The sequence below is a fragment of the Parus major genome, chromosome 1A (genome assembly GCF_001522545.3).
Source record: "Parus major isolate Abel chromosome 1A, Parus_major1.1, whole genome shotgun sequence".
Taxonomy (NCBI): domain Eukaryota; kingdom Metazoa; phylum Chordata; class Aves; order Passeriformes; family Paridae; genus Parus; species Parus major.
In genome coordinates, this window is record NC_031773.1 from 11,331,689 (window position 1) to 11,349,432 (window position 17,744).

Genomic DNA, 17,744 nt, shown 5'->3' on the forward strand with positions numbered 1-17,744 from the left:
TTGGAAAACCAGTGATTGTTACCCTTTGATGCTAACTCAAATGTATCCTGCATATACTGACATTACTGAGTTATTAAAACTCCAGTGATGTCTGAACACATAGATTGTCTTTCTGCTGATGTAAAGTGTCAGTGGCCAAGAGTCTCCATGTATGGGTATCTTCCCATTTGGGGAGGAAAAAGCATATATACATGTAGCTGTATATGAGCATGTGCCCTGGGCCATTTTGTGCACTAGCACTAACACAGCCGCTCTGCTTCAAGCTAAATTTGGATATCCAGTTTGGAAGTCCAGCTTCCAGAGAGGCTTCCTTCAGTGTGGGTTATCATTTACATACATTCCACTAATAGGACAGTTTTTGGCACAGATTAGGATCCAAAGGGCACCACTGGAAGCTGGTGAGTGCATGAAAACGCATTTCTGTTACCCCTTATCTTTTGGTACTGCAGATGAATATGTTTAATACACTGCAGGACTATAAGTGTACATGTACAATTTTGTAAATACTTCCTCACTGTTTTTTCTAGGTGTGCATCCATATGAGAAACAAGACCATGTAAATGCAAGATTTGTAGAGGAAACAGCACTCAAGCACACTATGACACTCCTGGGTCTCAAATATTCCTGAAATAACATGCTGTTGAAGAAGGCTGTCAAGCTGTGGTGCCTCTGTAAAAGTATTTATTTAAATGCAATGTTGCTTCTCAAGTAACTTGCAATGTTGGGTAGTCACCAGTACTGACATGAGCTACTCAAAACAGTGTTTGGCTCAATAGACTGAGGTTGAAATTATTGACTTCTAGATAAATCCTAGAGAAATGCATTTGACATAACCCCAGGTTTGAAATATGTCTGTGGGTTTGCTTTGAAGTGGTCAAGGAAGTGGAACAACAGTGGGTGTCAAAACATGCTGTGAAAATCGGTATAAATGTCACTTCTTTTAAAAAGATAATTCTAGAAGAGGCTGTCCAGTTGTACAGTAACCATAACCAGTAACTGTTTACTTGGATTAATGAAAGGATTTCTAGGTGTGTTTGTGTAAAGCAGATAAGAATAACAAATTACTTTTTATGTCAGGCATGAGTAAAGAGATATTTGTTCCTTGTGGTGGTATCAGTTATCTTATGGTACTTCTGCTTCTGAAGCTGCATTTTAATATTTTCAGTTTTGTTATTAGCACAAAATATAATCTGCTTAAAGTGCATGTGACAGATTTTGTTGGGGGTTTGTTTGTAGAGTTTTTTGTTGTTTTATAAAGATGTGTATAATATGTTGTAAGTAATATAGGATAAGAAAAAAGTTTTAGAAATTGATCTTAACAGTCGCTTGGACAGAGTTTTACATAATTCTTTCTTACAACTTCTAGTGTTACAGTTCAAATTTCAGCTTCAGAAAGAAATTAGGCAGGCTGTTTTTCCTTTGTTTTCAATTTCTGTTTGTATGTAACTGAGCCAATATTGTTTGCTCTTTTAAGTTCTGAACTGTGATATTAATTTAAAATGGTAATAGCATTTTGCTACACAGAGAAAATTCCCAAGTTGTTCTATGCAGGATTTTTGCAGCCTGTGTTGGATTTTAAAAAACTGTACAAAATTCCAGACTATTAAGCTAGAGAAACTCATCAAAATTTGATATATTTGTGAGGTTTTCAAAACAACCTCTGATATTCTCTCTGAATAGTTTCCATTGATGCTCCCTTGTTCCTTATAAATGAAATAAAAAGATCCTGGGAGTGATGTGGCAAGTTCATGGTCACCCCCTTGTCATTTCCATCAGTGAAGCTTTAGTGTTCTCAGTGACTGCATAGTGAGAAGAAATATTTGTCTTAATATAATTATAATTTCTCTGTCAAGAATTTCTGTCTGACTCCAGTCCCACACTGCAGAAAGCCATGTTGATGTGTGTGTGTGTTTAAGTGATGGCCCCTTTGTATTATATTAATAACATGAGAAGATTTTCTAGCCTTTTCTTTTTAATGAATGTATTATAACATACCTTCAGATGCAATAAAACTTCACCTGGAAAAAAAAATAAATATAGCATGAGGATCACTCACTTTTCTTGACACTTGGAAATGCTGCACTGCATTTGGGACTCTAGGAGAAAGGATTCTGGGTCACTGACTAGTTAGCTGTGCTGTGCTGTTGTCATGAACAAATACTAAGTTTTCCTTATGGAATTTGGCTGAACACCAGCAGATCTTCCTTCAGTGCAGTGTAAAGTGCTGCTTCAAGTGCTGCTGACCCTTGTGATCCAGCAGCTGGTAATGGTCTCTCCTGCTTCAGGTGCTGTCTGTTCACATTTCAAATTACTTTGCAGAAGGCTTTTTGATATGTCTTCGACTCGAGCTGGGCTCAGTTGGTCTGAAGGGAACCACGTGGGGCTGCAACAGTGGGAGCCTCTCCTCCTCCTCCTCCTCCTCCTCAGGGATAGTGGGGGCATGGCCAGGAACTGCATCTTGTTCCTCCTCTGCAGGGTGCTGTCAGGGAAACACAGCTTGGTCACACAGGGGTTGTGTGCTTTAAAACTCCAGTGCTCTCCTGAGCCAGTGTACAGAATCTGTGACATCTGAAACACCATTACCCTAATCCCTGGCGAGCTGGGAAAGGGGTGGTATTAAAAGGAAAGCAAGAGGTTTGGCCACATAGATGTAAGTTTGTCCTTTTAAATAGTAGACAGTTTGAGCTTGTTATGCTTTCATTATTTGTCAAGAAAACAGATTAGATGAACTTTTAAAAGATGTAGTAACTATGCACAGAACATCTGTGGAACAATTCTGTTCCTGAGTACAGTTACTAGAGTGGGCCTTTATCCACACCACTGAAAGGAAACTTAACTCTCAGCATGAGAAGCTTCATGGTAGCAGTTTCTTATTCTAAACTATTATTATTATGTAGGAGCTCTCTGCTCTAGGATCACTGACCATCTCAAGGACAGAAGCAGTGTCCAGCAGGGTGGGGTTTCAAGCGCTGGTTGCCATGCTGCCCTGCCTACCCTCAATGTCTTGCTCAGCAATCTGATTTTTTGCTGCTTCTGATCTAATGCTCATTGCATCTTGTATGTTGGAGACACTAAACGTATTTCTCCCGAACCCCACACTCCACCTTTTGCATCATTACCTTGAAATCCAATGAAAAGCAGTGTTCCATTGATGGCTGCCCTGTCCTTCGGCCACAACATGGTTACACAAACTACTTTAATAATCAAAGGTGAGGTTTTTAGTATATGATCTCACTAAGATTCAATTACTAGCTCCAAGCAGTGTTGCCAGACTAGAGTTAAAACTTCACAAACCTATTGTAGTAGTTGTGTCTGTCTGTACCATCATCTGCACTGACTCCTGGAGCTCTTGCAATGTATGACAAAAACTTACTTTAGCTCCGGCTTCAGCTGCTGCTTTTTGCATCTTCTCATTGCGCAGGATCTTCTGTTTATTTTCTACTTTTTCAGGAGGGGGAAGGCCTTGACTTATCATCAATGAAGTAGTCATCACAAATTGTTCTTTGTCTCTGATTTCCTGCTGGAGTTTAATAGCAAGTTCTTGCTTCATGGATAACTCTGCAAAAAGAGCCCTTATCTCCTGGGTTTTGTCATTTATCTTCCTCTGCAGGTCATTGCTCTGGAATGCAAAACAGCTGCATTGTAGTTACAGCTTCTCTTTAGGCACTCACTGGGCATGACACTTGGGTCATCATTAGGCACATGAAAATACGTCCAACTTAACAAGGTTTTAAATAGTAGTTCAATTCTTGAAAATTACTTAATTTTTGTGATCATTTAGAACAAAAAATTGGCTGCTCAAGAGAAGTCACATTTACTCCAATACAAGAAAAGAAAATTACATTTGTCTTTGCTTCTTGTCCTTTTCAGCTGGACAGCAAAACTCCCCCAGCCCTCAAACACCTGGGATCCAAATTATTTTTGGGTCTGTACACAATTAACTTTGTAATAAAGCTGGAATAAGCCCAATTCCTCTGAGATAATTGAGTGATAATGCTGATGCAGGGGCTTTGGGTTGTGACATGATCCTTGGAAGGGGGACGAACAGAAAAGGAATGTGACTAAAATCCTTGAGTGTCACTGCAGATGATTTAAAAAAAAACCTTTAATACTCTTAAAATTAAATTAAAAATCTTTAATACTCTTAAGTGACTAATTGGAACTGGGAGAGCCAGAGCACTTGTGAATGCAGCTTTTGGCACACTGCCATTCTTACAGTAGTTTATTAGCCCATGGCCATCATTTCACAAACTTTCTGTGTGTGTTTAAAATTAATTATAAAAAACTGTTTTAGGCTTCATGTGTGCCAAACCTAACATCTAAGAAAAATTTCTACCCTGGCCTTGTTTTACATTAACTACTTTGCATTTTTTTTTTCTGTCTTCCCCTCAGGTCTGCTCAGTTTGTAACTTTTTCATTAGGAATATGGGGGCAGGGAGCATTTTTGGTCTTTCCCAAACAATATTGCAGTTAAAAGCAAATAACTATAATTATATTTTAAAAACTGTATTGGAAATTATGTTTCCTGTGTGATTCTCCCTATTTAAACAACAAAAGAACTTTGAGCCAGATACCAAAGTCATATTTTTGTATGTTGGAGTAGAATTTACCTGGCTTTCCTTTATTTTTCCCCTTATTTCTTTTTAGTCTTTTACCCGTTTCTGGTGGAAAGGCTGTTAAATACATTTGCAAAAGAATGATCTTACAAAGTTTCTAAGCATCTACTTCAGAAAGAACTAATTCTATATTTTGGTGAAAGGTACCATTTATGATGCAACTTTCTTTTTAAAAGAGAATATTCGGCCTAGTAGTTTTGGTTTAACTGTATTACTGTTGCTATTCATGTCTGTAATTTCTGAAGACTCATTTATGATTTGTCTCTCAACATTTCCAGCCACTTTTGTAATTTGCAAGTGAATCACCTCTTGCCCAGATACTGTTTCATTGTGTACAGGCTGGCAAGTGGAGCATGCTGTGCCCTTCTTACCCTCCTAGCGAAAAGCAGCATGTCCTGCTTGCTGTTCTCCACCACAGCACGGATTCTGTCCGTCAGATCAGAAATGTTCTCAAAGAGAAATTCTATCTTCAGCAGTCTCTGCTCCTTCTGCAGCAGCTCTGCCTCCATCTGCAGCAAGAAGGACACAGTGTAAGGAAAGGACACGGGAAGGCGCACAAAGTGTTCTGTGATTGCCTTGAGCTGCTGAAATAATACCAGTGAACAGTCATATACACCTTCACTATCAGGTTTCTCAATATTTACACCCTCTCTGCCAAGGATCAGGGACAAATTGATTCAGTTGGTTACTGTCAGTCGTGCAATTCTTTCATGTCAGACTAGGACCTTTTGGGAGCAGGGGTTGCGTCATTGTTACTGTCTTGCTGTGCATTTCTTGAAAGCAATGGGGCTTTTTTCTAGTCATAATTTCTTTTTAATCTTCTATTTCCTTGACTCCCATTATAATGGAAAGTTTCAGCTCTCGTTTTAAATACTTTTCCCCTCCTCATGCTAAAAAAAGTATGGGCTCCATAAACAAATTATAACTACAATGACCTTAAATCCCAAGGAGATTGAAATAGACATTTAAACTTATCATGACTCCAAGAAAACCTTCTTAATGTGTAGGCTGGTGATAGCAGCCTGTGTTGTGGCCTGCTCAGCTATGCAGAGCTCCCTCCTGTCAAGGAATATGGGACAGTAAAGCAAAAAGCTGAGGTAATTCAAGCAGCTGTGTTCAGGGTCTGTCTTTACAAACTGGATTTCAAAAGAAGGACTCGGAGGTGTCAAGCAAGCTCAGAGCTTGCTGCTACTGCCCTCACACCTTCAGAGCCCTTGGTGAATCCCCTCCTAACACTGAACACAGTGGGAGGAGTTTTGTACTTCTATAAATGGGACAGACAAAACTGTATAAGAAAAAGCTGTTCCTTTACCTTCTTCTCCCCCATACAAAGGGCTCTGAAACTGGCTTTCCATTAGACCTAATGCTTCCCTCTGAAGTCTCTCAGGGCAGTCACCAGCTGTGCTGCAGTCAGGTATCAGCTGCTGGCCTGGCCCAGCTGCTGCTTCCAGCAAGGTCTCTTCGGTGGCTCCTGGTTCAGCAGGGAAGCAAAGCAGTAGAGCCCAGCCCTGACAAGGGGCAGTGTTTGCTTCTGTGTCACTCAGGCAGATTTTGTGAAGATGCTGGCAGGTCTGCTTCCTGCTCATAGCCCATGAATAGTGGTGAAACAGCTCATGGCCAGTTAGGAAAGACTGACAACCCTGTTTGTTAGCAGTTTATTATTCTGCATTTATCTCCCTCTGCTGCCTTTTCTATGCCTTCCCCTAGTGAGGTGGGTCTGCACTGAAGTGCCAGTGATGTGAATGGAGTCAGCAGAAGCTGCTGCAGAGCCAGGGGTACCTCACAGAGTTCCTCCCCACCAAGCCTCTCCTGGAAGAAGTCAAAATGTCCCATGTCCAGTTGACCTGGAAAGCAGATGCTAGGCTGGAGTTCACAACAGCCAATCATAATTATTTTGATTCCTCTTACAGAATGTTTATTTTAAAAATAAAAGACACTATTTGCATTTTCTAAGATAGCTTGTGATATGAGAAGTGATATTACCTGTTCAATCCTTTTTAGTAGCTCAGGTGGAGACGGGTCCTTCCCTCCCATTTCTTGCTTTCTGCTCTCATTTGTGGCATCACCATAGTTTTCCTCCAGCTGTTTAATCTTGTCCCTGCACTTGGAATACTAGCAAACAAAGAGCCTCAACAGTTACTTATTCCCACCAAACTCATCCCCAGACCTTGGTCTGGAGACTTTAACAGACAAGTTTCCTTTTACTGAGATGAGAGAAAATAACATAAAATTATGAGCCATTTAAAGATTTTATTTTAAAAGAGAACTGCACTGTGACAGTTGCGGGACAGAGGAAACCCGGATGTTTGACAGAAATTGAGTTCTATCTGTTTTTTGGTCCTCAGGATACTTTTTTGTTTTTTATCCTCAGGAATACAATAGAAAGCCCTGCTTCCCTGCTGGTCAGTACTGAAGGTTTCATCCCTACAAACACCCAAGTTTTCTACACTAATATTCCCAGGCATGTGTCCTGAAGTGACTCAGTGGTGACACTGAACAATGAGGTACCCTCGGGACTCACAGAGACAGGTGTTCCCTGACCTTTCCCATGTGAGACCTTCCTTCCCATGGAATAACGCTGCCCAGAATGTGCTGGAGTGACATCCAGGCTCAGTGTAAATACTCACTGAAGGAGTGACCAGGGCCATTGTTTTTGCAAGACTGACAGTGGTGGGGCTGTGTGCTCTGACGTGCACCTGGCTGTCTGTCAGTGAGCTAGCACTGACATAACACTACCCAAGTGTAAATGTTAACCATCCACTGCAGGTGATGACTGATTAAGGAAATAAGTGGTCCCAGCCTCTCAAAGTTATGAACAGTCACCAAAATATAAAGTAAATGTTTAGATGTTGCCAGGATGAGGTTTGTCACTGGAAGTTAACGAGTCATATTTAACTAGAAAAGAGAAAACTGACAGATATTCTCAGGTGGCGGTGGAACATTACCAGAATGTAACCAGCACTTAAATCCTTTTCCTAGTGAAAAATCACCACACAACTCACTCCTGTGCACTTTGTCTAAAAGCAGCTAAAGTAAAAACCTTAGATGAGTGTAATGAACAATTTCCTCAGCAAACCATGATTCTGAACATAGCTAGGTACTGAAAGCTATATTTTGCTAACAAATAGCTAAAACTCAAGCCCAAAAATACACAGAATGGAAGAATGTAAAAGCAGGGCCAGCACAAACAGCAGGATGCAGCTATGCTTCCAGTGCTCTTTTCTACCTGGAGCCAAATTTCTCAACCACTAACTCAGGGGAAAATGCCTTGTTGGAAGCAGTGGTATCTTAATGAGATTACGGGCAGCTCACCAAGGAAAATATTTCAGGGCTGAATAGTTAATTTAGAGAAGGACTATTGCAGCAAAACCACTGTCCAAAAGCCATTAAAAAGTTTAATGTTAAATGTAAATACTAGCCCTACTTTTAAATGTAGTATGATCAGAAGCCATCAGATGCAAACCAATCCAAAAGTATCAAAGTGCATTTACAAAGAACCATGCTATTCTGTGTCTGCTTAAGTAACATGACTACAGGCATCTTTCATTATTTTTTTACTAATTTGTAGTGTTTCCCTTGGAAAAGACAATCTGAGTTATAAGAGATTCTAAGTCTTAAAATTTAAAAAACCACTTTCTTTCTTAGAGTGGATTTGATGCAGGGGATAGGAAAAGACTGTAGAAGAGAGGTTTTGCTACATTGGACTGTAATCAGTCGGGTGGAATTGTTGAAGGAGGGAACACATGTCTAGATAAAGCAACTGGTCTGAAAAAGTGGACATTGGGTGCTTTTTTTGAAATCTCAAGAGAAGGTAGGTGGGGTATGTACAGCACTAAAAAAGGGTAAATACAAGACCTACTTTAAAAAAAGGCAGGGGGATGCAAATGGAGCTGTTCTTCACTTTCTGAAGAATAAATCCGGAACACATAATTTTCTTTGTAGGCATCAAGAAGAGAAAAAGACAGGGATAACAGGCACCACAGTGTGTTGAGTCATGCCAAACCAGATCAATGTCTACTATGATAATTTCACAGGTGTATGGATGACAAATCAAATTTCATTTTTATATAGCTTCAATATTTCATATTATATTCTCATAAACAAGCAAAATAAATGCATTCTTGATTAAAATATGCAGTAAGTACCTCATCAGTAGAATGAGGTTAAACTCAGAGAGACTGCAAGTATTTTTTGGATAAGATTTAAATTCAAAATTACCTTTGTCTGAAAAAAGGTCTGAACCAAAAAGATAATACTAAGTAAAAAATGCAAGCTGTTACATATAAGCAGAAAAAAATTGCCTGTACAAACACAGAATCAAATCAACTGGTTGAATGCCCTTTATTTTAAAAATGGTCTGGTTGTTAAATACATTGACATGAAGGTGAATCACTATGTCATGTGTCAAGAAAGGTGCCACCATACCTGGATGTGTAAGCAGGAAGATAACCTGCAAGGTGCCTGAATGAATCCTTTCACTCTCAGCCAAAGGTACCAGGCACTGCACTTCAAGACAAATAAAGACTATATTGCCAAAAATAAAAGAAATGCAGAAAAAGAATGATCTAAGAAAAATCTCTAAGAGCTGATTGAAAGAAACACGGTTGTGTAGCCTAGCAAAAGGATGGGAGAGGAACATGATTAACGTCCTTCCTGTAACATGAAATGTTGCAGAAAGGAAAAGAATGGTCTGTTTGTCAGGTCCCTAGAGGACAGAATGCAAACCAATATTCTTACACCACAGCAAGAAAGAACCAGGCTAAAGCTCAAGAAAGTTTTTCCACTGTTAAGGAGAGACTGGGATAGCTTGCTTGGGGAAACCTGTTTCTCAGTGGTGGCTTGAAAGCACAGTTTAGCCCTCTCAGGAATGATAGGTCATCCAGTGCTAGTGTGGGAGCAGGTTGCCTAGATAAACTCTTCGTCTCTCTACTAGTCCTGTTATTCTATGATGTGGTGATGTAGTCTGGAGATTTTCATGTAGTAAAACCTGGACAAATGTTGTTGCTAAATTCCTCAAATAAAGTGACAGTCCTTGTACATTGCCTGAGCTCTAACACATGAAGGTCCCATCTACAGCACCATGACAGCTCAGCAGGTCTACGTGTTGGACTAATTAATGATTAATGCTAAGTATTTCTCATTGATGCATGAAGGTAGATTAGTTTTTATGGGTCATTTCAGTCAGCAGGAACAGTCCCTTGATGTGCAGTCCCAATTAAAAGATACATAGTTTTATGCCCAGAGAAAACCACCTTACAGTCTCACCAGGTACTTTTTGTGTAAAGGAGTGCCTGTAAATATTTCTATTTTTAAATCTTTTCCTTGATGTTAACAAGCCTACCTAGTCCATTTTACTTGCACTTGCTTAGAAGAGGTCTGGTCTTGCTTCAGATGATGGTATTTTTTTAGCTTAACTATTCACCAATATTTTGTGGAAATAGGTAGCTTCTGATGAAAAGCATACAAGTGGAACATACATCACTTTGATGATTAAGCAGCTCATGTGGAATGTAGGGGACCCAGGTGAAGTGTTTGATCTTGCTGAATTGGCACACAGCCCTGATCTGGGCTTTTCTTCTTCCCAATGAGCACTACAGCTGCTGAGATTATGGGTCAGTTTTTGCAGTCTGTAAATATTTCTGATTTTAGTTTTTTTCATTGATAATAATGAAAATATCTAGTGCATGTTACTAGCACTTGCTTCAAAGAGGTCTGGTATTGATGAAGACTGAAGGAGGCAGGAAGGGTAGGAAAAGGGGAGGACAGAAGAGGCACAGGTACAGGATTCAGCCTGGCTAATCCAGACAGTCTGTGACAGTGGTAACTGAACAGAAGCCGAGTCAGATTTCAACATGGGGTCTCTGTAATCTGTACAAGAACCAGCAGTATGAATTTGGCAACCAACACCAGAATTCAGATTTGGGCTCAGGGTTTTTATTTAAATTATGGAGATAAAGCTAAGCAATTTGAAACTGCTTCTCATTGGACTTAATTCCTATTGGCAGTGGGAGTAAGAGTATTAATGCCAGACTGGTGGAGCATAAGGAGATGAACGAGTTAACAGCCATTTTGATCCATGTAATATTCAGTAATCACAGTATCTAGTTAAATTTTAAAGGTTGATAAGTGATTATTTGCCATTGTTCACTGGAAAAACCCTGACTTGGGAACATTTAAGACTACTGCATGCATAATATCACATCACTCTGTATTTTCCTACTTTTAAATTTTATGTCAACATTGCAAAAAGATTTAAAGCACCTCCAACAATAGCCTCCCTTTAACAGTGATTTTAAGTTTCACATGAAAAACATGAAACTTTCTCTCGATAAAGGAGTTTTTGTTTGGTTGGTTGGTTTTGTTTTGTTTTTTATACAGCCTGGGTTAATAGTTTAAATCTGTGATGGCCCTGTAAAGATCTTTGGGGCATGATTTGCATGAGGTATTAAAACATGTACTACGTTTTATTCTTGTAGCAGAGCATACAATTTCTTCAAAAGGCCAGAAGTAAGAGAATAGTGCAAGCAGCTCCCATTGATGCAAGTTTGAAAGGCAATGGTACACCCCAATTTATGATTTTGTGCAGGCACTAACAGAGTATGTATGGGAAAAATTACCATCTAGAGATAAGGTCAAAAGTAAATGAGCCATTTCAGAAAGCAAGGAAAGAATGTCCCAAGCACTTCAGTTTGTTAGCTGTTAAATGCTATTTTGTAACTAGAACTAAAACTTATACTGTTTTTGTGCAAAAGAAAATATATGTGGATTATATCATCGTAGGCAGCAAAGTTTCCAGGGTACACTCTGGGTCAAGTGTGAATTGAAGTATTATTTTAGAAATTTGATGGTCTAAGTGTATCTCCCACCCCTCCACCTACTCCATCAATACAGTTTTAACAAATTTTATCTACAGTCCCATTTTTTTCCCATGACTCCCATTCTCCAGTTTAGTCATACTGACATTTCAGGCTGTGGGGTGGGTTAGCTGGAATTCCATACCCAGGAAACATTTGGCACATATGAAACAAAGAGCATGAGCCAGTTACACAGAAGCGTAGAGACTCATATATGTGAAGTTAAAAATGTGTATCAGTGTTTTGCTAGACTAAACTTGCTGTTTTAATAAATATTGTACATCCAGATATTTGTTTTTCTATGAAATCAACCTAAATTTTAAAATACGGAATGATAGTAAAAAAAGGCTTCCTTTAGCACCAACCTGTATCCGAAGTCTCATCAGATGGGCATCCAGGGCATTCTTCACTGTGAGCTCTTTAAAACACAATTTAACCTCTCTTTTTTTCTCAGCTACCTTCAGCTTCAGAAAACTGATCTTTTCATTCATAACTTGCATCTTACTATCTCCATTTTTACACAACATCTCTTGCCTGTTTACTTTTTCATACAAAAAGCCTAGTTCTTCTTCTCGTTCTCTAAGCAGAAGACCACTGAAATAAAGTCAAAATTTAAAGATAACTTTAAAGAAAATTAGTCATATTCAGTATATTCCATTCAAGAACATAAAACAGTTATCTTAAAATATTAATAATCTGTGAAAATGTATGAAGTTTTCACAAATATTATCTTAATGTCAGAATTTTAAATAAGTAACAAAATAATAATAATAATGTGAAAATCAGAAAACAAACTCTTGGAATAGTGACTCTTGTCTCTCACATCATTTTTAAGGTCTTCTGGCCTTCCACAGCATTTAAAACTGGATTAAGATCAGAGTGATCTAGATTATCTGCATTTTTGCAGATACCTTATCAGTACACAATGCACAAACAGAGCAGGAGGCTACAAGTTCTCAAGGCATTCAGTAGCCAAGCTACCATATTTTTTGAATAATAATTCTGAAGCCTGACCGTGATCACCAGGGAAGAAACATCCACATAATGCAAAGCAATGTTGGCAGTGCAATGGGGGGGGATTGGTCAGTGAAACACTGCAATGCCACAGACCTTTAGCAATCCTGAGGAGTGCTCATAAGCTGAAAAATATTGTTGCTTCATAAATGTCAAAATTAAACACTACCTTAGATCAAATTTACAAGTGTACCTCTCATTTTGCTGCTGAACAGTCCTTTCATATTTTTTGCGTATCTGCGAAATTTCCTCTTCCATGTGTGTGGCTTCAGTGGTAAGTCTGTCAACATTCAGATACTTTTCCTTTTCTTTACTCTCTAGAATCTCTTGTACAACTTTGCAATAATCCTTTTTGATCAATTCTTTCATTCTCTCATTCTTTTTAATCTTCAGATACTCTTCCTGCAATTTTCTTTAACATAACAGAAATGTGGGAATATTTTATTCCTTTTAATTTGAAACCAATTTCAGCAATTAAAAGCAGAGCCTAAATTTATTGCTCCAGCACACAAGGGCTCCTCTATGTCTCTGCTTCACAGAAGCTTTACAAGAAGAAAAAAGACTCTCTGAGAGCAGGGTTTTTTTGCTAGTTCTTTGCAGCTTGAAACGATCTAGATTCTGGCTCAAGAAAAATGCTAAATAGGGAGCGCTGCATTACAACTCCTTTATTTGCTACTAGGTAGCCCAAGTTGCCATAAAATACAAAGTTTAAGAGCATAGGCATAAGCTGTGATGAAAAGTCTTAATGTGTAGAAATTCTGCCATTTTTTTAAATAACAATATTGAAATTATTTTGTGGTTGCAATTCAAAGTTCTCCAAATCTATTGTTTATAAAACAATGTGTCACAGCATTAACACAAGAAAGCAAATTATTAGATTGCTCTTTGACAGATGAGAAAAAACAAAAAAAAAATAGTAAGAGGTTAGTGACAAGATGACATAAAAATAAAGAATGGATCTCTTAATTTCCAGCACCCTTGTTGATCACTGGATGATGGTCCCTCATTTAAAAGACAGATTCTTGTCACCAAATGAACTATTTACTATCTCACAACACAGAATTTAGAGTTATTGCATATGATCTGTGGTATCACTTCTGGATTGAAACACAACTTTATCTACACCAGGAAGATATTCATGTCAACATACAAAAGAGGTAGTGAAAGGAGAAGCAAAGTCTCCTGTTAAAATACAGACCTGAAGATGAAATATCCTTCCCTCATAGGCTCCATCATTAAATTGCTGATTTGCTGTATAGAGTGCAGGGAGCTGCTTTCTTTCATTTTCCTGACATGTACAACACTTTGAGTACCACAGGGTATTACTGAATTTAATTAAACTTCTGTAGTCAAGTTTCAGACTGAAAGTATAATAGTATTGCAGAAATGCAATGTCTTTTAAATATTTTCAGAAAATTTCTTGCCTTACTTGTACTGATACTCTGTTGTCCAAATTGCATAGGCTGCAGTGAAATCAGTGGTACTGATACTAAAGTCTATTACTGGGATTAAAAATATTTTTCATAGGCAAGACAGTTACTGAAAATTCAATACTTCTGACTAGTTTTAAATCTAGTTTTGCAGAGCCCAAAGTATCTCTTGGATCTGTACCAAGGAGGGAGATGAATAATAATATTTGTGTAATTCTGATATCTGTACAAAATTTACATTTTATTAGCCTTTTTTCCCCTTCTTTCATCAACTGGGAAGGCCTCAAAAATTTTACCACAAAGTATCAGCTTGTACAAGTTGACAAAATCACTTCAATCACTGAAGTTCTCCTTCTTTTTTAGCTATCTCTAGCATGACTTTGAAACCAAACTACCAGGATATTCACAAAAAAATATTTAGTGTATTTGTCTGATTGAGCAATTTTTTTGGCACCAAATAATGAAGTTTTGGGAAAATCAAGTTATTTTTAACTGTTCAATTTTGGTTTTCCTGTTTTGCTTACACAGTTAGCTATTTACTATCTCCCTACTTGCCCAAGTACAGATTTCCAAGATATTGTAATGCTGTTTATATTGCAGAATTTCACCACTAGGATGACAAAAGTATGGCAAAAAGATATTCCCACTAAATGGTCTAGGAAAAGAGAGTCACAAGCACCAGCTATTCTCCCTCATTATCTTTGCTGTGAATGTAACCTTTAATTTTGTCTAAGATTGCTTGGGAATTGAAACCACATTTTATTTATCGAATAAACTTCAGTGTGAGTTATTAACAAAAATCCCCAATTTGTTCTAATTTCATAATTAGCCACATTCCTATCTAGTGACTCATTTAATAGTCCCATGCACCACTTCACTGGCGAGTCATGTGTCAGATCTCTTTTTCTCTAAGGACAGCAAATACGAGTGCAACAGCGCTCCTTATATTGAATCAAACAGCATGAAAATACAAAACCTGAGAGATCAAGAACTGTGGGATAAAGGATGGGAAAGTGAGAGAGTAGTGAGACAAACTTAGAGAAGCAGTGATGCCCAAGCTACTTGTGGAGTGTTAGTGGGATAAGAAGCTGGAACAGATTATGAAGGAGTGTTTCTAAATGCCTTTGTTTTAATCAGATTTTAAAAATCAGGATAATAACTATCAAGGATGATATGGGCATAATTGAAGATGGAATAAATTCCCTCCTAAGATTTTTTCCAGTCTTAAAAATCTATAAATGTGAACTACAGTGTACTTTAAACTCACCTTTCCCTGGTTATAACGGCATTCCTTAAATTTTCTATATTATTTTCTAGCAATTTTACCCGGTTTTCAGCTTCCTTTGCTTTCCACTGAGCAATATGCATCAACTGTATGCATTTATCCTTTTCAATTTGCATAAGATCACACATCCTAGCCAATTCTTGGAGTCTGAAGAAATTAGATGTGTGAAAGAGATAATTATTAGCATTTTATGCATACATTACTTGCATGAAAGTTCCTTTAGAAGACTTTTTTTAGATAATGTATTGTTATCATTTTCTTACTCTTTTTGGACTTCTTTTTTCATCTTTTTACAGGTGATTAGTTCACGATCCTTTCTTTTTAGTTCCTTAACAAGACTTTGGAGTTGAATCTGAAATTCAAATAAAATTTAGTAAGCACTTTAGATATATTAAAGAAATGTCTTCAATAAAATTACCCAAAACAAGTCTTAGATGAGAAAAAGACAGTGAGGGGGGTTATTATTATAGAGAACATTTTCTTATAATTGAAAAGTTTTTACTACAACAACATAAAAACCCACAGTTTTTCCATTTATATTAAGCTTACAATTACTATTAGTAATGTAGATAATTTGATGCTGCATCTTAAATGCTTGGTTCCCTCTATCTGGAGTTCCACCATTTCTACTGATCAGCCTGTCCAGTGCACTGCTATATAATTATTTGGCATATGAACCATTGAAACTTTACCTTTACAAATGAAATTTCTTTTTCACTCAATTCTGACTTTTAAGCAATCACTGATGTTTGAGCAGAATTGCATTCTGTTAAGTTTCTGGATCTTTTGATTGCAGTTGTGTTGAGTCCTCAATAGCCTGGGCCATCAATCTTAAATCAACAGACCTTTTCTCTCCTCCCACTGGTATCAGGAGGAGGAAATTTGTCTTAGGGAAAGCTGGTGGATGATGAGTTGCAACTATGGGTTTGTCTGTGTGTTCCTGAATTTGTATTATTTTGTTTTATTTGTCCATATTTGTTTATGGACTGATTTTATTGAAGGTACAAAGCCTGACATGTTTGTTTATTTTTATAGACAGAGTTTCACACCGTGGTAGAAGGGTAGCTTATCTAATTTATCTGATGACAGAGATATATTTTGGTAACATCAATACCTTATCCCCATGTAGCAATTTGTTTAGTAAATTCTGTACAACATCACAGCACACATCATGCCAGAAAAATGCAGGCAGCAAATATAATGGCTAGTCATAGGAAAAGTTTTCTTTCCCTCTTTCTCTAAATCAATATAATTATTTATGCCTTGAAATGTAACAGGAAAATAGGAATTTCTCCCTCACTTTGGAATGAGTAGTAGTTCAATTTATCTTCTAATGTTCATATATTTGTAAAATAAACCACACAGTTTTACTTCTGATAATCTCAGGTGACATTGTCTGCTATTCTGCCTCTTTCTTTCAAATTGGTCATTTTATCCCATGGACTTGAAAGCAAATCACAGAATCTCAGAATCACAGAATGTGCTGAGTTGGAAGGAAGCCACCAGCATCAAGACCAGCTCCTGGCCTTGCACAGCACCATTCCCAAGAGTTACACCATTTGCCCAAGAGCATTATCAAAATGCTTGAACTCTGTCAGGCTGGCGCTGTGACCACTGCCAAACAACTTCAGGCCACTCCCTCAGATCCTGTCACTGGTCACCACAGAGGAGATCAGTGCCTGCCCCTCCTCTTCCCCTCACAGGAAGCTGTAACCGCAGTGAGGTCTCCCCTCGGTCTCCTCCAGGCTGAACAGACCAAGTGCCCTCAGCTGCTCCTCACCCAGCTTCCCCTTGAGGGCCTTCACCATCTTCATTGCCCTCCTTTGGGCACTCATTAAATGTCCTTTCAAATACCTTGTTTCAATTATTCAATTATATTTTCAATTATTATTGTTTCAGTTGTATTTTAACATACTGCACTGCACCACAAATTGCCAGTAAAGCACCACAGTATTGTGAGTTTCCAGTGTTCTGATGAACCTCAAAGCTAGAGTGGCAAATGAGTCCACAGGGCTCCCCTCATTAGTTATTTAATTCTCCCTATACCAGCTTCTAGTTTTGAACAATCTTCCAAATATATAATTTTTTACCTTGGCTTTCTGAACATTCCTGCATTTCAGTTGCCTCTCATCAGCTCTGAGCCAAGTCAGATGTGTAAGTGTGGATAACTCATTTCTGCATTTTTCCTGCTCTTTGAAAAGCAAGTGTTCTACAGCAATGCATTCTTCTAACACTCGGGCATCCATATCTGATATCATTTCCTAAAGAAGATTAAATTTAAATCCTAATGCAGCAATGTATCAGTGTTAGCAAACCCAAAGTTGGAAATACTTTGGGTTTATCTGCAAAGTAAACAAATATACAGACTACACAGATTTAAAATTGTAATAAATTATTGCTTTCAAACATCACGCACAATCCCTATAATAACATTTCAGAATATATTATCACCTAGGAGCATTTCTGTTCCTCAGTCTAACATCTTTTAGCTATTGTCCATTGTACAGAATGGATCTTTATAGCTATATAATCTTTAAGTTCAGTG

At 38.0% G+C, this 17,744-nt stretch overlaps 2 protein-coding genes across 3 annotated transcripts in view; one reads left to right on the plus strand and one right to left on the minus strand.

Annotated features, from left to right (window-relative positions):
- The window catches only part of GSAP (gamma-secretase activating protein), a 45,061-nt gene extending 43,024 nt beyond the window's left edge, over nucleotides 1-2,037 (plus strand). For both annotated transcript variants that reach the window (XM_015627890.2, XM_015627891.2), the window contains one exon: nucleotides 528-2,037. In XM_015627890.2, the coding sequence (XP_015483376.1) occupies nucleotides 528-628 (101 nt within the window). In that variant the 3' untranslated portion in view covers nucleotides 629-2,037. The remainder of the gene's footprint in view (nucleotides 1-527) is intronic.
- An 87-nt stretch (nucleotides 2,038-2,124) lies between these two features.
- CCDC146 (coiled-coil domain containing 146) overlaps nucleotides 2,125-17,744 on the minus strand; it is a 67,382-nt gene continuing 51,762 nt past the window's right edge. Inside the window, exons 10-18 of the mRNA XM_019006694.2 lie at nucleotides 17,290-17,460; nucleotides 15,463-15,551; nucleotides 15,182-15,346; nucleotides 12,678-12,896; nucleotides 11,836-12,064; nucleotides 6,600-6,728; nucleotides 4,988-5,125; nucleotides 3,374-3,619; nucleotides 2,125-2,479 (exon numbers count right to left, since the gene is read on the minus strand). Coding sequence (XP_018862239.1) covers nucleotides 2,309-2,479; nucleotides 3,374-3,619; nucleotides 4,988-5,125; nucleotides 6,600-6,728; nucleotides 11,836-12,064; nucleotides 12,678-12,896; nucleotides 15,182-15,346; nucleotides 15,463-15,551; nucleotides 17,290-17,460 — 1,557 coding nt within the window. The 3' untranslated portion in view covers nucleotides 2,125-2,308. The remainder of the gene's footprint in view (nucleotides 2,480-3,373; nucleotides 3,620-4,987; nucleotides 5,126-6,599; nucleotides 6,729-11,835; nucleotides 12,065-12,677; nucleotides 12,897-15,181; nucleotides 15,347-15,462; nucleotides 15,552-17,289; nucleotides 17,461-17,744) is intronic.